The sequence below is a fragment of the Drosophila subpulchrella genome, chromosome 3L (genome assembly GCF_014743375.2).
Source record: "Drosophila subpulchrella strain 33 F10 #4 breed RU33 chromosome 3L, RU_Dsub_v1.1 Primary Assembly, whole genome shotgun sequence".
Taxonomy (NCBI): Eukaryota; Metazoa; Arthropoda; class Insecta; order Diptera; family Drosophilidae; genus Drosophila; species Drosophila subpulchrella.
Genome location: NC_050612.1, coordinates 11012073 through 11032751, shown reverse-complemented (window position 1 = coordinate 11032751; position 20679 = coordinate 11012073). Strand labels below are relative to the sequence as shown.

The following is a 20679-nucleotide window of genomic DNA, read 5'->3' as shown; positions in this document are numbered from 1 at the left end:
TTGGATATTTAATACCGCGTGACTTGAATCCACAAATGTTAATATATTATTTTAATAATAAGTTAAGAATATGAATATTGACCATTGATCATTATCATTTTCTATCATATTATTTATCAAAGTCAAAAACCTTTAATAGTGTTAATTTTTATAAGACAATCTTTAGTTTTAAAGATTTAAATGCAAAAGATAATAAATTATGGAATTCAGGTAAATACAAATGTTTAAACTATTTGTTATATTCCCCAATATTTTCAAACATGTTTCTTTATCTAATAGAAGTAAAAGGGAATTAAGCAATTAGTACACATTACTTTTTATTTCTGACCAAAAAATAAAGTTATAAATCTCTTGTAACTATACGAAACCCAAAAACAGGCCAGTAAATAATAATAAATTATTCACATTTATTCAAAGATCGAGCTTAACCATTAAGTTACTTCCAAAGCTAACATTAACATTAGAATCGCACTGAACTGAAAAAATAATATTCGAAAATTCTAGGATCGTATACAAACTAAAGATTCGATACTTAGACAATCTGATGTGGTTTTTCTTAAATACTGAGGACTGGCAGTCGCAGATACCGCCAAGTATAACTAGAAGTGTCATTCCAAAATTGTTCCACTCAGAATGTGTAAACAATTTTCGAACAAGATTTCGTTATTTGCACGATCGACCTAATTAAAGATACATTCCCTACTTAGAGCTACATATAGATATAGTGGTCTAGGCTAAATCATTGGGTTCTAAAGAGTAGAACTCGTTTTTCTCCGCTAATCTCAAGGTGAAGCTATTTGGCCGACTCTGTGATCACTTCTTGACCGTCACCTGGATGCCGCCCTTGACCACCGCCTCTGCAGGTGGCTGGCCGAATCTCCGGCTCTGGTTGAGGTTGCTCTTGCGCCGTATGCTGATTCTTCCGGGTGCAGCAGACGGAGCGGGAGCGGGAACTGGAGCAGGAACGGGCACTGGAGCACTCTCGCCCCTCGGCGTCTCCTCATCCTCGGCTGGTGGTCTATAGGTTCGAATTCCGGAGTTGGATCTCACTGGAAGCAGTGTCACCAGCTTGTGGACACTGGGTTCCGTGCTGCTGGCAGCAAACTGCGAGATCTTGAGCATCTCCTCGTAGTTGAGTGGGTCCACCACCTCTACTTCCGCCTCGCCAATCACGGGAATAGCTGCTCCCAGAACTTCAGAGGAGCCATCCTCTAGAAAACTGGACATGGGCTTAATGAAGGGCTCCCTCTCCGCAGGTAAGATGGATTCCGGGACCACTAAAGGTACCTCTGTGGTGGTGGAGGTGGGAATGGGTCTCCTGATATCCTCTTTGGGTGCCTGCTTCAGTTTGTTTTGCGAAAAGGGCGGGAACTTGTTGGGAACACTGGGAGTGATGCCCAACTTGGAGGCCAGTGTATCAAAGATCAGGGAGATGTCCTGAATGTTACTGGCATTGTTGATCCTCGTCTTGATGTCATTCAGGGTCAGATTCTCCGACTTGTCAATGTCCTCCGAGACCCAAGCCTGCAGGGTCTTATTGAACACCTTCCTCATATTCGAATTATGCCCAAATCCCTGGGCCGATGAACTGTTCACGAACTCCCACTTGGAGTGCGAGGGAAATAAGTTGGAGTCGTCCATCATTGTGGGTCGTTCACTGGTGGTCCGTATACGATTTCTCTTGGTGGTTCTAGGCTCCTCCGTTGTGGTGGTGGTGGTGGTTGTTGTAGTTGGTGTGGTTGTTGTGGAATCCTCATCTAAAGTTTCATTGGAGAGAATCGAAGAAGCGGTGTTTCTCTGCAGAATGATCTCCTTGAGGTTCATAAAGTTTGGCTTAGAGTGACCCGCAATGGGGGTTTTTAGGGTCTCCAGGGTTTCCTCCTCCTCTGGCTCTATCCTGGATTCTATCTTATCTTCTGTTGGTTTCTTACTAGCGGTGGCGTTATCTTCTTTAGGCAGATTAAGTAGCTCCATGAAGAATTCTCCTATGGTATCGGCCAAAACAGAGTTATCCGTTGGTTTCATAGAGGGTAAAGATGGTGTTTTGGTTGGCTTGGGTGGGCTGTTAACTGGGATCTTTGAGGGTGAGGTGGTGACCTCCACTTTCTCCTGTATAATTTCCTTTTTAGTGGTAGTCTCAAGCTGCTCTTTCTTTTGATCTTTCTTCACCTGAACATTCTTCATCTCCAGCAGAGTCTGATTTATTTCCTTGATCTGTTGTTCCAGAGTTTCTTTCTTCAATGGTTGCTCCTTCTTTTCCAGTTTCTCCTGTGGCTTCTTGGCAATGACTCCTCCACCCAAATGCTCGAATCTCTCATTGCTGGCATCCAGATTGAAGGGCAGTTTCTCCCCTGCTCCCATCGTAGCATCAATGGGTTTAAATGGAGGAATGATCACGTCATCGATGAGGGGCACGGGCAGAGGATGTGGTTCCACCAGGGCTCCTCCCAAGCGTTCTATATTCTCAGTGCCCGGCATAAAGATTGGGCTGCCAAAGTTGTGGTAGAAAAGCATGTCCTGATCCTGTGGCTGCTGGCCAAGATTGGGCTTTGGCTCTTGAACTCTTAGTCCCGGATTGAGGAACCCCAGACTGTAAGGATCAATGGTCACCGGGGCCACAGCTGCTGTCGGAGGAGTGGGATTGTCGGCAATGAAGGGCAGCTCGAACTCATCGATCCTCCTCTGTGGTATGTGGTTCACGGTGGGCGTGGTTCCTCCTGGCAAGGTTTTGGTGGGAAAAGCTGGAGGTGGACCGGGCAGAAGCTCTGGTACTTCTCGATGCATTGGTCTCCAAGGTTGGGTGTCCAAAATGGGGAAGGTAGTAAACAGATTGGCATCCAATTTGGGCAGAGATCCTCCTTGATTCGGAGTGGGTGTGCTCACAGAGGGATATGTAAAGGTGGTTGTGGTGGTGGCTCTAGTGGTGCTAGGTGGTGGTGGAGGTTGGGTAGTTGTGGAAGTTGTTGTAGTAGTAGTTGCCTCCGTTGTTGTAGTAGTTGTTGTGGGCTTTGGAGTAGTCGTAGTAGTTGTTTTCCTTGTCGTTGAAGTGGTGGTTCTCTTTGTGGTAGTAGTAGTTGCCTTGGTGGATGCCCTGGTGGTGCCACTTCCAGTGGGCACATGCTGGGGCAGTACCGTCGTTAGCTTCTCAATGCCCGGCTTCTTGGGCTTCACCCTCAAGGAGAACGGGGTAACCGCAATGGCCTTGGGCGGCAGGGCACTACTGCTACTGGCCTGATAGGCGCGAGTGGGCGGGGTCTTCTTGCGGGCAATGTCCGCATCCGTCTTAGTGATCTCGAAGGAACCCTCGAAGGATCCCTGAATGACCGGAGCATTCTCCACATCAATATCAGGCTCCTCATCGGGGGAGTGACTGCGCAACAGGGGATTCTTCGGTTTGGGCGTGGTATTACCTCCCAGGGGTTTTGGATGCACTGCAGCTGGCGCTGGTGTACTGCCCTTCTTCATGAGACGCTTTTCCAATTGGGTTTGACTAGTGGGTACCGTTTGCTATTAAAAAAAAACAAAGTGTTATATGGAGTCTGACTTTGGATAGTATGTGTTATCTTACGGCTTCCTTTAATATAGCTGCAGATCGCACCACCTGCTCATCCATAATGCGCTTAATCTCCACCGATTCCGTGTCCAAACGCAAAGAGCGATATAGGGATTTGGTGGCAGCTGTTTCCAGGAACAGCGACTCCTTGATGTACTCTTCCACGCTCAAAATGTTTCTAATATTATAACAAAGATTGTTAAGTTTTTAAATGATAAGAAACTATACATATCCCTATAGGCATAAAGTTTACTTACTGTGGCAGTTTGCGTACATCTAGAAACACCCGGAATGAGACCTTTATCAGTGGACCCTCTCCAAAACCCCAGACATCTGTGCGCAGTGGTTGCAATCCATTGTCCATCATGGAACGCTCCACGAACCTTTTGTAGAAATCAATCTTCTGCTTGTAGGTGGTGGTGTGGTTGTACTTTAGACCCGTGGAGAACAGATCCCCCTTGGCAATGCGGAAAGAACCCTCAAAGCCCATGACAGCTGTGAGAAAAAAAAATATTATTAGTTAATCAAAACCCACATATCATCAATATACTTACGATCCTCCAGATTGGTCTTAATAGAGCTGAAGTAGAAGGCCAATCCTGCGATGGAGATGACGGCCAGCAGGACAATAAATGCAGCCGTGGTCAGGATAATGCTGAAGGATCGGTTCTTGGGGTATTGCGTATGCGTCTTGGCCGAAAAGGTGGATGGGGCAATGTTCCTCCCATCCCGCCAGATGCCCCACGTATTGTATCCATACTGACTATTCAAACTATGCTCATTTGTGTACGAGGGCTGCTTGTTCATGTGGTAGTAAGCCCCCAGCTGAGACCGCCGGCCAACTGTGTTCTGGTAGGTATAGTCCGCTCCGCTCTGCGAAAGAAGATGTCAGATGTTCTTAACTAGGTTTCCAAACTAAGCCATCCCAATCGATCCCGATGGCCACTAATTCGATTATTAGCCGCCAGAAGTCGCACAACTTTCTCGACCCTTCGGCCACTTTCTATCGCGACTCCCAGTCCCCAATCTCCAATCTAGATGACGGAAGTTGGCCTCTAACGGCCCCCCACTTTGGACTCAATTGGCGCTATCGCCAAGAACCGCAAGTTGGTTAACTTCCCCCTAAACTTTCCCAGCCTTATGCCAGGTTAAGAATCGCTATCGTCGGTTAGCACTTGTCATGATTTGTTAATGCATCTCATTAACAGCGCTGGGAAAACGCATTTAATTAGCCTGGGTCGGGGACTACAAACTACCAAGTGGTATAAAGTCATTGCACCTGGTCAGATTCTCAGAATCTGGCCAACTTCCGCAGGTTCCTAGATGTACAGTTGCAATCAGCTAGTTAGCACATCTAATTCTATCAACTAGATATAACATTTTTTTAAATTAAAATAATAATACTTCCTTTTAGAATGGCAGATCCTCTTAAACGATTTTGTTATCCATTCAATAAGCACTTGCTTTTTCTTCGAGTGCTTTTATTGCGAATGCCATAAACAAGTTTTTTGCTTAAGTCTTTTGATTTGGCATTGACATTGATATTGAAAAGTCTGACGTTTATTTGTATGGCATTGATATAGGCTTAAACTGTTTATTAAAGATAATACTACTTTAATTAAACTAGATTTTAATTAATAAATAAAATACAAAAAAATCGTAATTCTTCATTTTTACTTTATAAATCTAATATTCTTTAAACAAGTTTTTTGTTTAAATCTTTTGATTATGGAAATATACAAAATTCAATTTATAGATCGAAAATAATAGTTCTTTATATTTTACACATGTCAAATCCCAAACCTCATATTTAATTACAAAGTATAAGTGATTTATGTTCAGAACCCTATGGGTTATTATCTCGACCCCAGCTGTAAGTGCATTTGCTCGGGGGATATGTAGATCCCCGAGGGGCCTATGAGAAAGTCAGATTGTTTCTTGATTACCATTTAACATTCGTTAGCTGCAGGGCATTTCCCTTAGTTCCTCTCTTTCTCCCGGGAAGTTTCCTCTTCCTTGCCTTCCGTAAGTTTAACCACTCAGTTGGCCAAATTGCCGTCTTCTCGGCTCTTTTCTTCTGCGTTCTCTTCAGCGGCTCTTTCTTCTGCCTCTTCTTTCTTCGCCGCCAGAGAAAGTCATTCACCTTTTAGAACGTTCTTCTGTCGTGTTTGGCTCGCTAGTTACTCGAACCTATGTATCGTTTTTTTCAGACTCTCTAGTTTGTTGGTGAATGAGGAATGCAAACAGCTCGATTCCGAGACTCTGGTCCCAAACAAACAGGCAAATGAATAAACATAAATATGCTTGCTGCGTAGATAAGGAATAAAAAAACCAACTGACGCGAGTTGATGTAACAATTCTATTGACAAAGAGATTTTGGGATACGATAAATGGTCTCAATTCTATTCTCCAGCCGACTCCAAAAAATGCTAATCATATAACTGTTATACCTTTTGTGCCCGCAAGTGATAAACGATTGGGGATTACTCACCATTTGCCGACATGTCTGCGCCCTGTATATATCACTCACGCCGGATAAACTCTGGAAGTATTTCTTTGTCCCATAGACGGTGTCCATTTTTCCACCGTTACAACTCCGATCGCAGGTTCTGGAAAGAAGAAAAGATTTTCGGGTTAGCCATTGCTAGCGGTTTTCTTCACTTTCGTTCGGGACGGTCTTTGCTTTCTTTTGGGGACCACTGCGAGTGGGCCTGGGTGATCCGTGTGCTCGGGATCGGGATTGGGCTGGGAAAAAGCCACTAATGGGCCAGCATGCCGCAGAACCGGCTAATCCTGTTTGCCAGCCTATTAGCCAAACGAAAATTCTCACTTTTCGCCAGGGAAAAGGGGAAAAGAACAGTGCACAATAGCTATGAGATATGCAAGACGTTAACCGGTTTGTTTTGCATTTTCCTCAAAAGTACTTAAAAGTATTCAAAGGAGTTTTTCTACACGAGGAAAAATCATGGTAATCGCTAAGGAAAATTCCTAAAAATTATCAAGCAATGATAATCTGCATTCTTTATAGCTCTAACTATCCGTTTTGATTTATAACCCGATAATAAACATATTTCTGGAAAAAAAATCATATGAAAACTGTATTTTCTTTCAACAAAAAGAGATATTTCTCATGCCTATAAAAATTCCAGGCATTTTCCACATTCCCCATGAAAGAAGGTATCACATTTTCGTAATAAATTGAAAACCAAACTGGTCAAACTGAAGACCTCTTCACTGACCAGTCGTAAAAAGCGAAAGCTCTTCAGAGGCATAAACAAAAAATTTAATTAGAGAATTCCCCGACACTCTGATGCGCTCAATGGCTAAGCCCTACAAATTTGGAATTTTCACTTCATGGGAAGCTTGGCTTAATGCTCCAGCATAAAGAACCCACGAATGGCTTAAGTACACAGCAGATGGGCCGGCGATGGAGGAGTAGGCTGGGTGGGGAAACCAGTTCTCCACATCCACATCCACATCCACATCCCCATCCAACTCCTCATCCAAGATGGGGCCGGGTTATGGCTTGTTCCGCCGTCATATACACATGTAAGATCTCGGTATTTATAAAGCCAGAATGTATGGTTTAGTTGTACATGTACAATCAAAATCAAAGTTCAGGCAACGCCAAGAAACGTGTGTAAAAATAGTCTTTTCGGTGCGGGAAGCCGCCAGCGATAGTTGGATGCTTTTTGGATGGATGATCATAAGGTTTGGGTCTGGGGCTCTGAGCTTTTCGAGCTGGCAAAAGTAAAAGTTCTGTTATTTTTAGGAATGCCTTGATGATGGGCTCTAGCTGGCGGAGAGAAACTAATTTTATACTTTGAATAATAATGCGGTCTGCAGAAGCCGCATTGTTGGGTCATCAGAAATCGAACACAGATTTAATGGGGGATTATGCAAAATGGCATATGAAATGAGTTAGTAAAGGTCTGGTAGAAGTCTTAAATATATTTTCTGTTTTTTCAATATAAATTATAGCTCGACTTCACTGCTTAGTTTAGCAGCATTTAAAACTATACATTTATTACCCAAGTGAGTAATTGTCGAACACCCATAAATCGTTGTATCCATTCCTTTCCTGGTAAGCCCCCATTAACTGTAAACGCAGACCCGGAATCTCTGTCATCGCCGCCACTTCCCATTGAAATGGAACGGAAACCCATTTGCCTAATAAAAAGACCGCCAAAAACGCGCTTAAGCTGGCTGAAAAAAAGAGGCAAATTGAAGAACCAGTGCAATTAGAGTTGAGGTATGTACACATGTTCGGATATATTTGGCTGGGCTCCAGGGGGAATTCAGGTACTCAGTTACCCTCCACCCAAGACAGTTAGAACGCTTGGGGAGCCATCGGCATCGCCATCGTCATCGCCATGGCCAAAGCCATAGCCACCAGCTTTTGACCTAGATGCGCATGCGCGGAGCCCGAGGAATGGATTCGAGGGGAAAATGAGGTGGGGTAAAGCCCGGAGACGGCCAAAACCAAAACTGGTAACTTGTGCTCGTCTCCCAATACGTCCATACAATAGCGGTCAATACAATGGTTTTGTTTTCCATCTTTTTTAAATATTTTAAAAGGGTAATGTTCCAATGATAAGCATTTTAGATGGTTAGTTCTTTTAATTGAATAATACAATTAACAGCATCAGTAAAAAATATTTTATTTGTTCTTAAATCGCGTTAAGTACATAAATTCAAAAAAATATTTAAAAATAAAATATTTTTAAATTAGTTATTACTTAAAAATATATACATCAGAACTTTTGTCCGTTGAAAGTGCGATTAACAGAACATTCTAACGATCTACCGATGCTGGCATTTTTTTTGATTAGTTATTTGTTAAGGTATTTTACTAAATACGTTACATTTATAAGAAATACCATTTTAAATTATATTACTTATTAATTCAATTTAATATTCAACATTCAATTCAATATATTGCTTTCAAATAAAAGCTTTTAAATTTAGTAATTCATAAAAAATGAAATGTTTATATTTCTAAAAATACTTTAAGAACCACTTTTTCGACCTCAGCTGTGATTACTTGCCGTGTTTCGGAGAAAGAAAGAATAAATTGACTTGCGTTTGAGTCGCGTGAAAAAAGTTAACGAAAAACACAGAAATAAAACAAAAATAATACCGGCACACTCACTTGAAGAGAGTTTTTTTCGATTTAGGCATTAAGTATTAAGACGTTGCCGTCCACGCATAAGTTGATTAAATTTCTCGCATTAGCCGATTTTCTCCGTCGGTGAAATTGCTGGACGAAAAAGCGTCAAAGAATGATTGATGAGAATTTGATCTGGAAATTCAGACACTTGTCGGTCTATAGGTATACTATAAATATAGCTGCAGAAATGCCTAACGGAAGTCGGCCATTAACCCGCTGGCACGTATATATGCGACCGATATTTGGCCAAGTGCGACGCGATTTTCGGCCAGATTAAGATTCCCAGCCACTTTCAATCATAATGGCTCGCCGACAAAGTGTCGAAGAAAGTGAAATGTGACAGGTGTTTTTGGGGGGGAGGCGGGGATTTTACAGGTGAGGCATCGATGTCAATGGATGCTTATCAGAAAACGACGGTGAAATGGAAAGTTCACATCGAAGGCATCGGAAACTAGAGGAGCTGCCCATTGAATCATCCGAACAATGCAGCCTTTTTGATTATTTGACTTGGGAAAGTGATGGTCAAATGATGTTTTTGTTGGATTTTGCAGCTTCATTATAGAGGTTTTGAAAACCGCTAGCCATATGTCATAATTGATGCCTAAATTTAGCCGGACAGTGTGCAAATTTATGCAATCTTCTTTCTTTGCTTGCCTTTCCCAAAAGAAAGGCGGCGAAGAGACCAAATGGAAAATCAGATAACCAGTCTAATGTAAACAGAACGGACGGTACAGTATAAATTCGTTATGAGATTCGGTGAAAATATAAGCAAGATATCGATATACTTATTACAGCAGTCGTAAGTTAAAATGAATATGTTTTTTTTGGGATTAAAAAGTGCTCAACAAATTGGTTATGAATCATATCTATCTTAAAATCAAAATACAAATATGTACATATATAATTTTTTTGGGTTTATCTAAAACATAATATATATAATATAACTATATGATAAAAATACATCTCCAACAACAGAACACAAACCTAAATTGTTCCGAATAATTAAGATTACAAGAGAAACTTTCGGGCAAACCTTATAAAGCCCATCTGATAAGAAGGCTAAGCCTACAAAACCGCTCATTTTCACCCGATATCCACTGTCCCCCCGAAGCGGTGATGAATGAACAAAGTAACGTTGCCGCTAATTGTATAATAAATTAATTAAATTGTTTATGGCCATTAGAAAATGAATATGTATGGGTCGAGAGCAATCTGTGCAGCATTTGCAGTTTCGTAATCGCTCTAACGGCGCCAGCTAGCAGGGTCTTACTGGAGCGTAACCACTTTATAAAGACGGGGGAAGGCAAGTACATATACTTATTTGAGCACCCAGAACCACTTGGCATACAAAGTAAATCTCTTTGTCCCCCACCATTGCGGAACTAAAAGTGCATTTCATTTCTACGACAAACAGGGGGGAAAAGTTGACAGGAACGACTAGAATAAAAATATATTATAACATGCGGAGTGTGGATAGTAAAGAGTGTTGGGAATAGTCATTAAAAGCATTCACCGTTACACCTTAACCAACGACCAAACTAATTAAAAGCAAACAAATCCGTCAAGTTGTTCTCACATGCGAATTATTCGGGATTTTGATTACTCACTTTGGTAGAACTTTGTGCCTTCGGACAACCGAGTGCCGACTGTACGGGGCGCCCCATCGAAGGTGAAAAGTGTCAAGTCAGGTGGCCAGAACCGTTAGGCTGAGGTAACAGTACTAACAACAGTGCTAAATGCCGGATAGATAGTAACTTGTCAGCCAAGCTGAGAAATCTAATAGGGAATAGCGGGTGAATTCGTTCCGTATTACTTAGAGAACTCAAAATAAATTCATGTGAAATCATTTAGGGGCTTTGCAACTCAGCTTCTCATTTCCGATCCCAATTAAGAGGAAGTAATATTAGCATAAACCAAAAAAGAAAACCTATTTCTCACAGATATTTAAAATATCATCTAATGTGTGACCAAACTATGAATATTTTATTTCATCTAGTTTTTCGTAAATTTAATAAAACTATTTGCTTAAAAAAATGTTAATACTCAAAATATTTTTAAAATCAACCTATATTAAAGAATTTTAGGTTTGAAACAAATCGGTAGAAACTTTGTTATTACCTCCAAAACATAGATCGCAGACCAATTCAATTGCGTTTTGCTCAATTATTTTTATCGTTAAAGTGGAAAGCACAACATGTTCCGAATAACTCAGGTTGGCTTGTGGAGCTCAGAGCCCGTGTCTAAATGCAAATGTCAACATATAGAAGACAGCTTCCTCTTAGTATGCATCGACGCACTTGGCGGATAAGAACCCGAGCTGCAATTAGTGCCACGATCAACATGCGAGGCACGCACATCCAGAGGAGAGGCACTACTCCTTCTCTTTTCCAGACCAGCCCATCCCCAATCCACTACCCATACCATCTGATCCACACCATACTCACTGGAACTCATATCGGACCCATGTTTTTCTTTTCTATTCTATCTCTACTTCTGGAAATGCTTTCCGTCTATCTCAAACACGCAGAGAAATACATTTGTATTGTTAGTTTTCAAGTTATAAATATTTATTTAGCTTTTTATGAATTTGTTTTGGGTTTTATGTTTGATTTAGTAATCATATTTTTAGATAGATTCACCAAATTCCATTTATACATTCCAATGAAAACCATTTAAATCATTAAAACAATTATTTTAAAGACCACCGTTTATTTATGTATACTTTATGCAACAACGAGTTCAACATTTTCATCAGTCTTTATGGAACCTTTCATTGCCTAAAATGGTCATCCAGCTTTTCTGCGACCTTACGAAATCAAAGTGTGAGTTAGGGAAGTGAACCGATCCAGTTGCCAATTACTTTTATTAGGACGATTCCAATATAAATCATTTTCGTTCAATTAACATAACAATCCATAAAGTATATCCAGTAAATGTTCTGATACATTCCTTTTCGGCATGATATTGTGATAGATCAACTGACTGTATAGTACAAAAGTTTTAAAGCTCGATCTTCTTAATACAATAATAACGACTTATTCAAACTTTTATTTTGGATAAATATTAATATGATGACGAATAAATAAAATAACAATTTGCATTACTCTTAATTATCGAAAACAAATGCAAATACTTTTAATCAAGATTGTTTCTGTTGATAGGAATAAACCGATTTTGCTCCGTATTTAAGCGCTTTATTTAAATTATAATTGCTTTATTTATTTGTTGATGATTTCTGGGTCAAGTCGAGTTCATAATTTTGTAAATCAGAGTGAATAGATACACCTATGCGTTATAATGTTCAGCCAGCAGTATTTGTACGGTGTCTTCATACTTCTTATCTTGGTCATTGAGGTAAAACAAATCCCTATATCTATTCAAAACCGTCCCTAAAGCAGTTCTTTTAGGTTAATTCCCATTTGGAATTTACAAACGTAAAATGTGAAGCATTGGATAAGGACTTTTGTGGATTTGATTATTGTATTTTGAAAGCCGTTAACAGATCTTACAAATACGTTTCCATTAAGGTAAAACTCTTCAGGACACCTGTAACCAAAGTTAAGGTATGAAGAAAAAAAATATATATGTATATTTTAAAAGCTTATGATCTTTTTATCTTGCGATTTAGTTGAGCCTCGGTCTCTATAAACGCCTGAATGGCTATAAACCTTTTCTCTACAATTTAACGATAGACGCCTGCAAATTCCTAAGATTTCCGAAATCCAATCCCGTTGCTAAGTACTTTTTCGAATTCATCAAAGAGTTTTCCAATATGAACCACTCATGCCCATTTGACGTAAGCATTCGCCTATAGTTTCCAGTTTATATAAAAATATATCTCTTTTCAGCATGACCTTGTGCTAGAAAAGATGTCTTATTCTAGTGTTTATAATCATTTCACCAGTAAACTGCCTTTTCCAGAGGGAAGCTATATGCTCGAAGCGCACTGGATAGCCTACGATATTAATCGAGCAATAACTAAGTTCTATTGGTCACTTTCATGAGGTCAATTATTTGTAACCCATTAATATACGTTTAAAAACCATTACTTTCATAAATTGTATGGTAATGAAACAATTTAAATGTTACGGTTGATTTACATTTATCGTTAGTATATTAAAGATCCAGTAGATGTACAAAATATATGAAAGATTGTTAGCAACGATAACTGTTGGTGGAGGTTGGTTGTCTGCTGCTGGTGATTAAAAATCATAAGTAAGTAACTTTTTTATTGCCACTTTAAGGTATCTCATATTTTTAGCAGTGCACTCGAGCTTTATTCGCTTTACCGCAACGAACTCTTGCATTTGAGGTCGCTTTCCTCTTGGCAGGCGAAACAAAAGATCGGCCCATTAGAGGCGATTTTACATCATTTGAATGCAATTTAGCCGCAGCTTAGCGTTATGTTCTACTTCGCCCCGGCACGAACTGCTGGCCAAGTCAGCTGCAGAGATCAATCTGATTCTCCAGTCTTCAGATTCTTCTGTCATTTGGCTTGGAGCTGAAGAATCGTGCGGCACGGATGATCAGTCGGGCTGCCAATTTGGGCCAGTCGCGATATATCTTCATGATGAGTCTGGCATTTCTTGACCAATTTGCGATTCTCTACGCAGAATCTTTTGCTCGGCGAAGAGCGGAGAATCTAAGAAAACCGAAAAAGAAAAATAGTGGGGGCGCTGGTTCAACTACGAAGACAACCTGGAATCTGAGATCTCAGCTCTTCGAGATCGCCGAGATTCGGTCTGCGACTTGACCGGCTCTTAACGAGCGAAAGTGTTTCATTAACTCGTAAATGAATAATTTGAGTGTCGAGACAACGAAAACGAAATCAAAATAAACCGAAACAGAAACAGAAACCAGCACTCCACTCACACCCGAGAAATGCTCGTAAAAATGTACATAATTTTTCAATCTCAATCTGGTTTTGCGCATTTCTATTTCGTCTGTCGTTTGATCCACTTCCGACATACCAAAAAAAAAATGAAAATTTTCATTGCCTCAGTGAAACTAATTTGAGGTGAAAATTGTCAAAATAAAATAAAGAAAAAATGGAAAATATAATGGGAGAAACACACTGAAAATGCCTTGGTGACAGACAGACAGAAAGAGCGAAAGATATGGGTGTGTTTTTGCGTCTAGGATTCGGATGCAGTCTCGGATTTGGAAGTGGATTTGGCAACCTGTCGAGACAGCCTTGTCCAAATCCGAGTTCCAAGCCGAGTGTCTCGTGCTGAGTCAGTGGTTTTTTCTGATTTTTTTTTGGCACTTTCTCCAACGACTGTAGTTATCAATGAGTCAGTTTGGAACGTCAAGGAATCTGCGTAAATTGTCGGTTATTACTGGGTGCCTCGCCTCGAATTGGGTCAGAAAATGAGAAAATCAGTGCCGAGAGCCACAGCCTCTTCCTGTCTTGTAAGCGCTTTTTTAAGACCAAGAAAGAACCGCAAACTAAAAACTTTAACTGCGACTAAAAATCAATTTCCGCACCGACATAGATAGGCGCATGCAAAACGCTCATATCTCTAATGGGCACAGGTGCGGTCGAAATAATAGCACCCCGGGCTGTGCCCATAAACAATTAACCGTTTAGCAATTTTAAAATACAGTTGTAAAAGTTTATGAAAATTATTACGTTCCGATTATGTGGCTTAAAAATTGGCAATTCTAACATCTCTTAAAAAAATCATATTTCTACTGCTAATAAATTTTAAAATGTTCAGAATAATCATATAATATTTAAGGACTATCATAATAATTCTTGGTCAAGTTGTGAAATAAGGATAGCGATAAGTGTATTTATGGATAAAATAGTGAATTCTAATATTTTGATCTGACTTGTTAAGATCATTATTATTAAAAAGAACCATTCCTACTCTTATGGTAACTTTGCAGATACGTATAATCCTAACTTTCCGATACATTGCATTGCCATCGATGCGACCCCATCTGTCTGTACAGCTATAACAATCCGGCGTCATAATGGGCGACCCACTCATCTTATAGCGGTTAGTGGGATCAGAGAATAATGGCTTTGGCGTTTCCTCTCCCCGGTTCCGTAGATCCCAAAGCTAAATGCAACGGGCATAGCCATGGCTATAACGACCAAGACTATGGTGAACTGAACTCAGCTCTGAGCACTGAACTGTCAATTGGCCCAGTTCATGAACGTGGTAATTGCGCGGTTAGCGACATATAAAGCGACACCAAGAAAGATTGCGAGGAGACAACAAAACGTTCTCCGGCCTTTTGTTTTTGAGCTCTTTGGACGATCACCTGTCCACCTTTTTAGTCATTCTCAACGCTTTTATTGGTGCCAGTGGTTGAAAGAAAGAATGCTCTTTGCTTTTTGCCGCCCTTTTTTTGGTTTTTTTTTTTGGGGGGGAGGTCTTAATTTCTAATTTCTTTTATTACAGACTGGTTTTTTTCGGTGAGGGCCTGGGCCCCTTTTTTATTGCCATTTTTTCGTTTAAACATCCATAATCTTGTAGCTTTGCAAGCTCGTTTGTGCGCGATTATTGCTCTTGGCCAGGCTTTTGCCTACCTCTTACGCTGGAAGTAAAATGTAACCAGTTTTGGACCTTCTACAGGCTGCTTTATTGCATGTCTAACTAGTTTATGGCCCAGGTCGCGGCTTAGGGAGAGACTCGAACTCGACTGGAGTCCGGAATGGAATGATCCTGCTCCCGAGCACCTTTCTTGCAAATGAAGTTGTAAACATCCAAACAGCTCACCTGCCAGGTTTTGCTTTGCTTAATTATCTTCCCCCGTTGCGAAAGACGATGGGTTCCATTTGGGGAGGAGAAGAGTTGAAAGGTAATACTCCCTGCAATCGATTTGTATTTGAATTCAATCACAAACGTTGCACAGTTTCGCTTATTGATATTATAACTCCCAATCGATTGGGGGATTCACGGTATTTTCTTTTTTTTTTGACACCCAGAGAGCACACGAATTGGAAAAGCCAACTGATCGCGCCCGAGACTGAAGGTAAACTGAAGACGGTGGCCACAAATCTCGGTTGCTGGCCTTCAAGAAGCGAAGAAAGAAAAGAGAAATGAAGATGGTCTTCCGCTGCGAGAAGAGAGCAGGTCGAATTCTTCGCGCTCTCTCACTCTCTCCGCTCTTCTTCCGTAACTCTCCCTTTATCAGCCAGTATCGTTATTCTTCTGTTATTCAAATTAAACAATTGTTTCTATTGTTTATTGGCTACTGCAGTAGTTTCAAAGAAAATTATAATATTTGCAAAATGAAAAGAAAATTTCCTTATCTTTTTGCTTGGAATGTCAAAATACTTTCTTATTTTAGGAATATATTTTAGGTGAGAAATCCATATCCATAACTGTTAAAAATATATAAAAAATTAAAAACAAATAAAATGAATTTCTATTTTTACTGCTTTGCCAATTATTATATTGAATAGGTTCCAATCTTTCAAATATAGTAAGCTTACATTTTACTGACGTTCTTTCTAAATATTTCTAATTTGTTCATTTTTATTTTCAATGTTATTTATTAATTAAGATAAAGAATAAGCCTAATAACCTTATAAGATAGCAATGTTTACTGAACATAATTAATCATATTTTATTTTTTATTTACAACGCAATCTAAACAATTTAATAGGAAACTTGGAACACAATTTATAAATATTTGTAAAGTATATCTTTTTTCTGTACTTTTAACTTGGATTTCTAATTTAAAACAATTCACAGGTAACAGAACAATGGATATTTGCACTTTTTATTTACAACATATTATAAACAATTAAGTGGTGATTATGCTGGGATACATTATAAAGCTGGCACTATATACCCTCAAGAAGCCTTTAACCAGCCACAATTGGGTTGTTCCAGGACTTGCCAATCATGGCCACCACATCCCGCTTCAGTTTGGGCCCAATCAGAGGGTTCATTTGGGCCATGTAGCAGCACAGCCAGAAGAGCCAACAGCAAGCGGCGGTCAGCATCAGGATACAGCGAATCAGGTTCTGATGAGGTCCTTTCGGGGTCATAATGGGCATAGCAATGCCCACGCCGCCCCACAAGGCGGTGAAAAACAGCACGGGAAAGAAAGCGGCGCCCATTTCTCTATATCTAACCTATAAAAAGTTAAGATTATCCTCGATTTCACGGTATTTTGCTAACCCACCGTTTTTTCCAAACTGATGTTTACGAAAAATCAATAATTATCGTTAGTAATCTATCGATATCTTTAAATTATAAAAACATCGATATGGAACTAGGATGCCGCCAGCAAACTTTCCTTCGGTAATCATATCCTTTATAAAGCTTAATAATTTTTAATAAATAATAACTACAAATTAAGTGTAATTTAAATTTAAAAACAGTTACCAGTCAAGTGCGGTCACACTGGCTTTCGATAACATTTGATTAAAAACCAAGTTGGCACTCCCGCCAAAAAACTTAGCCAGGACACAAACCGCCGCATCACTAACAAAAATATTTACAAATTTTCATTTCGCATAGTTTTACACAATAGATTTTAGGGCCTTAGCAATTATTCCAGCGCCACCATGACGATGAGACCTGATGACCACCGAAGGAAATGGGACAAGAACGAGTACGAGAAGCTGGCGGCGGAGCGGCTGCTCAACCAGGTGGCGCCCAAGGAAGAAGGTCAGTAGATGGGTGATTTCTTTACAAGATCTATCCCCCTTTAACCTCCAATCCCCTCCAGAACCCGTGCAGCGGGAGAACCTCAAGCGACGCGACTACAAGGTGGACCTGGACAGCAAGCTGGGCAAGAGCGTGGTCATCAACAAGAACACACCCACCTCGCAATCGGGCGGTTACTATTGCAACGTTTGCGATTGCGTGGTCAAGGACTCCATCAACTTCCTGGACCACATCAATGGAAAGAAGCACCAGCGCAACCTGGGCATGTCCATGAAGGTGGAGCGCAGCACCGTCGACCAGGTGAAGGAGCGCTTCCAGCAGAACAAGAAGAAGATGGAGGAAAAGCAGAAGGACTACGAGCTGGAGCGGCGTCTGCGGGAGGCCAAGGAGGAGGAGGATCGCTACAAGGAGCACCGCAAGGAGAAGCGGAAAGAGCGGAAGCGCAAGGCCGAGGACACGGACTTCGAGTCCGGCGGCATGCCCGACGACATGGCCGCCATCATGGGCTTCTCCGGCTTCGGTGGCTCCAAGAAGAACTCGTAGGAACTAAGTGTTGAACTGCCCCCCAAAATCCCCCTCCAATTTTAGTCGTACATTGAAATAGAAACTTACCACCAAAAAAGTTCAGTTAGCTTATGTTAGCTTGTGACATTTATTATTTCGTATATAAGACAATTTTACACCAGTTGTCCAGCTAATCCCGGCTGTTCCCAGTTAGAATAATTTAATAAGCAGTCAGAGTGCAAAAATGACTAAAACCATTTCACTAAGTCTAAGCATACGGCCGTCGAACACCTTTTGGGTAATTAGAGGCTTAGGTGAACACAAATCCCTGCTCGGTGGGAATGTCCCAAGGCATGTTGAAGAACTCTCCGGGCAGCTGGGTGCAGTGCGTGGAGTTGTAGTCACGTAAATGCTTGCGCAACTGAAAGGCGGACAGAATTAGTTATCTTAACACTTTAAACTGCCAAAACAAAAACCCACCAAGAACACAGCCATGAGGTTGCGCACCTCGTCTGAGTAATCCGCGCCTATGTTCATGGGGAAGGACTTGCCCTCGTCGGAGGCGTATGTGATCAAGCGAGACATGCAGAGCTTCTCGTCGGCGGTGGGGATACTATAAGGCTCCAGAGGTTTGGACAGCAGCCCCTTGGCCTTGTTCAGCTGGGAAGCCCCATAAATGTTGGGGTACCTGTGCTTGAGCACCGACAAGACCAAGAAATTGCCGCGATTAGTCTCAATGTGGTTGTCCCTGGCGAAATTCAAAGGTTTTCCTTATTATAAACTCGTCTAAACTGGGAAAATCATCACTCACTCTGCAATAATTTCATCCTCAGTGCGGCGAATAAAGGATATGGGTCCATTGAACTCGTTGGCCAGTTCGGCATTGTTTAAATTGCAGTAGTTGCGAATGGCTACCTTGACAATGCCCGCCAGTGGAGCTGGCATACGCGGAACGGCCAAGTAGAGGACATCATCGAAGGTGGCGTCCAGCACCACCCCCTTGACATCCGGGTATACAGAGGCAGCGTACAATGTGCTGAAGCCACCGATACTCCAGCCATACAGAATGATATCCTCCACGGCGAAGCCTAGATGATTGATAGCGAACTGCACCACAGCATCGATGGCGTTCTTGTCCTGGTGCGGATAAGGTGTGCCCGTGCTGCCGGCGAATCCGGGGTGATTCCAACCCAGAACTGAGTACTTTAAGGCCACTGGGGTGCCCATTATGCCCACTTCATAGAAGCCGGCATTGCCCTCGGAGCAAATGACTAGAGTCTTGCCATTGCCCACGTTATCGTTGCGGTTGTCAATAAACAACGTATCGATTTCGTTCGAGTCAATGGTCTTTACCTTGTAGCGGATGCCGTTGTCATCCTCGATGAGCTTGGCGCGTCCAGAGATCAGCATGGGTCCTGCAAGGGTAGACATGTATTAAAGTTCTGACTTTTAAAATGACTTTATAAATAACAAGCTTAAATAAATACCATAGTTTGTAAGACAAACGATGCAGTCTTAATATTTTTGTATGTGTTTTCTTAGCAAACTAGTTTCTACATTATCTTGGCAGAAACTTACAGCCAGTATATGAGAATGACTAATATTTCTTAAGCTGTATGTACATGTGACATACATATTTGAGAAATTGCGCACAACTTAAAAAATCAGCCTTGACCGATTGCATAGTGTGATTTTAGATGGCTAACTCCTGATTAGCTTTCTCTCTTACTCATGAATTTCTGGAGCAGCTTGACGGAGCCCGGATAGATCATGGAGAGCCCGAATGTGTTGATGGCCAGGTAGGCGATGACCTCACAAGGCACAGTGTCCAGTTTGAGAGGCTCCTGTCTGCTGGCCGTGACCACGGGCTTCTTGGTGTCTCTGGACAGAAAGGGTTATTGGACAAACACTGTAGAGGACACCACCACTCACCCGGTCAAGGCCTTCACATCGAAGTCCACCGGCCAGGCATTGAACTCGATGTCGAAGCGACGCAGCTCGCTGTTGGCATCTCCCGCCGTCTTGGAAGCCTTTGCCCGGACCAGGGCCTTCATCATGTTGGAGTAGGAGCGGGATTGCTTGCGCCCAAGGCCGCGCATCACCAGCGAGATTATCACAATGAGGCCCACACTGGTGGTGATCTTGGCCAGCGTCGGCAAGGAGTCGGTCACCAGGTAGCCGCGTCGATAGAGGAATGTGACGAGCAGCGGCGATGTGTAGTAGCCCACGGACCACATCACCGAGAGCTGCAAAGAGGAAAGTCCACTTTCTACACTGCCATATGCTGCGGCTTTGAGACCCACCTCCCCAAGGGATCGGAGGGCACACATACCGTGGACAGAATCTGCTCGCCGAACTTCTCCACCGCACCCGCCTCGTACATCTTGCGCTGTGGCTCCGGAACACCGCGGTACTCCATGAACAGATTGGGGCCGAACACGTAATTAAGGAAACTCATCTTGGATCGGAGCGGTTTCGGTTTGTCTGGATATATTTAATTTTTTCAATTTTATTTTTTTTGTACTTGTAATTGATGTGAAAGCTGTTCCAGGGTGTCGCACTCACAAACAGATGGTTGACATCGATATCCAGGGCTGGCAAGTAAAGTGACTTAACGGTTAAGTTAAAAATTGAATATCTACCAAAATGCAAATAACTTAATTTAAACATAAAAATCAGTACTATTATACTAGAATGTGACAGCTGCAAAACTATTTAAAATTTATTTATTTATATAAAGCTAACATACAGTGTAAAACTATGAGCTAACTTGGAATAAGAGCGCTAGCAACTAAGGATTTCGGATCGATTTAAAA

The 20679-nt window shown here is 41.4% G+C and overlaps 5 protein-coding genes across 6 annotated transcripts; 2 read left to right on the top strand and 3 right to left on the bottom strand.

The window, feature by feature from the left end:
* Window positions 1-387: 387 nt before the first annotated feature.
* LOC119555096 (proteoglycan 4) lies at window positions 388-15725 on the bottom strand. Its single transcript, XM_037866314.1, has 6 exons — window positions 15455-15725; window positions 6045-6162; window positions 4108-4426; window positions 3811-4048; window positions 3569-3731; window positions 388-3507 (listed from the first exon to the last, which is right to left on the bottom strand). The coding sequence occupies exons 2-6, from the start codon at window positions 6129-6131 to the stop codon at window positions 814-816; spliced, it is 3501 nt and encodes a 1166-aa protein (XP_037722242.1). The 5' UTR covers window positions 6132-6162; window positions 15455-15725; the 3' UTR covers window positions 388-813.
* LOC119555097 lies at window positions 11948-12734 on the top strand. Its single transcript, XM_037866315.1, has 4 exons — window positions 11948-12077; window positions 12131-12286; window positions 12352-12519; window positions 12572-12734. Exons 1-4 carry the CDS (start codon window positions 12021-12023, stop codon window positions 12725-12727), a joined length of 537 nt encoding a protein of 178 aa, XP_037722243.1. The 5' UTR covers window positions 11948-12020; the 3' UTR covers window positions 12728-12734.
* A 711-nt stretch (window positions 15726-16436) lies between the features above and the next one.
* Window positions 16437-16913, bottom strand: LOC119553628 (V-type proton ATPase subunit e 2). 2 transcript variants are annotated; one of them, XM_037864098.1, is made up of 2 exons: window positions 16872-16913; window positions 16437-16821 (listed from the first exon to the last, which is right to left on the bottom strand). In XM_037864098.1, exon 2 carries the CDS (start codon window positions 16804-16806, stop codon window positions 16549-16551), a length of 258 nt encoding a protein of 85 aa, XP_037720026.1. In that variant the 5' UTR covers window positions 16807-16821; window positions 16872-16913; the 3' UTR covers window positions 16437-16548. The 2 variants fall into 2 exon arrangements, with proteins under 2 accessions (XP_037720026.1, XP_037720025.1); XM_037864097.1 differs by having other exon boundaries at window positions 16437-16816; window positions 16872-16907.
* A 242-nt stretch (window positions 16914-17155) lies between these two features.
* Window positions 17156-17986, top strand: LOC119554502 (zinc finger matrin-type protein 2). Its single transcript, XM_037865435.1, has 2 exons — window positions 17156-17359; window positions 17421-17986. The coding sequence occupies exons 1-2, from the start codon at window positions 17257-17259 to the stop codon at window positions 17900-17902; spliced, it is 585 nt and encodes a 194-aa protein (XP_037721363.1). The 5' UTR covers window positions 17156-17256; the 3' UTR covers window positions 17903-17986.
* On the bottom strand, window positions 17983-20429 carry LOC119554501 (phosphatidylserine lipase ABHD16A). The gene is made up of 6 exons (XM_037865434.1): window positions 20196-20429; window positions 19796-20109; window positions 19593-19744; window positions 18675-19278; window positions 18344-18611; window positions 17983-18284 (listed from the first exon to the last, which is right to left on the bottom strand). Exons 1-6 carry the CDS (start codon window positions 20319-20321, stop codon window positions 18174-18176), a joined length of 1575 nt encoding a protein of 524 aa, XP_037721362.1. The 5' UTR covers window positions 20322-20429; the 3' UTR covers window positions 17983-18173.
* Window positions 20430-20679: the final 250 nt, after the last annotated feature.

Bases quoted from the DNA above. Each gene is read 5' to 3' on its own strand.
- LOC119555096 (XM_037866314.1), bottom strand. From the start codon at position 6,131: ATGGACACCGTCTATGGGACAAAGAAATACTTCCAGAGTTTATCCGGC. The intron at 4,427-6,044 runs GTGAGTAATCCC...CTTCTTTCGCAG, and splicing joins CGCAGACATGTCGGCAAATG to AGCGGAGCGGACTATACCTA. The intron at 4,049-4,107 runs GTAAGTATATTG...TTTTTCTCACAG, and splicing joins TAAGACCAATCTGGAGGATC to CTGTCATGGGCTTTGAGGGT.
- LOC119555097 (XM_037866315.1), top strand. From the start codon at position 12,021: ATGTTCAGCCAGCAGTATTTGTACGGTGTCTTCATACTTCTTATCTTG. The intron at 12,078-12,130 runs GTAAAACAAATC...CAGTTCTTTTAG, and splicing joins TTCTTATCTTGGTCATTGAG to GTTAATTCCCATTTGGAATT. The intron at 12,520-12,571 runs GTAAGCATTCGC...ATCTCTTTTCAG, and splicing joins ACCACTCATGCCCATTTGAC to CATGACCTTGTGCTAGAAAA.
- LOC119553628 (XM_037864098.1), bottom strand. From the start codon at position 16,806: ATGGGCGCCGCTTTCTTTCCCGTGCTGTTTTTCACCGCCTTGTGGGGC.
- LOC119554502 (XM_037865435.1), top strand. From the start codon at position 17,257: ATGACGATGAGACCTGATGACCACCGAAGGAAATGGGACAAGAACGAG. The intron at 17,360-17,420 runs GTCAGTAGATGG...AATCCCCTCCAG, and splicing joins GGTGGCGCCCAAGGAAGAAG to AACCCGTGCAGCGGGAGAAC.
- LOC119554501 (XM_037865434.1), bottom strand. From the start codon at position 20,321: ATGAGTTTCCTTAATTACGTGTTCGGCCCCAATCTGTTCATGGAGTAC. The intron at 19,745-19,795 runs GTGAGTGGTGGT...CTTTCTGTCCAG, and splicing joins GATGTGAAGGCCTTGACCGG to AGACACCAAGAAGCCCGTGG. The intron at 18,285-18,343 runs GTGGGTTTTTGT...TCCGCCTTTCAG, and splicing joins ACCTCATGGCTGTGTTCTTG to TTGCGCAAGCATTTACGTGA.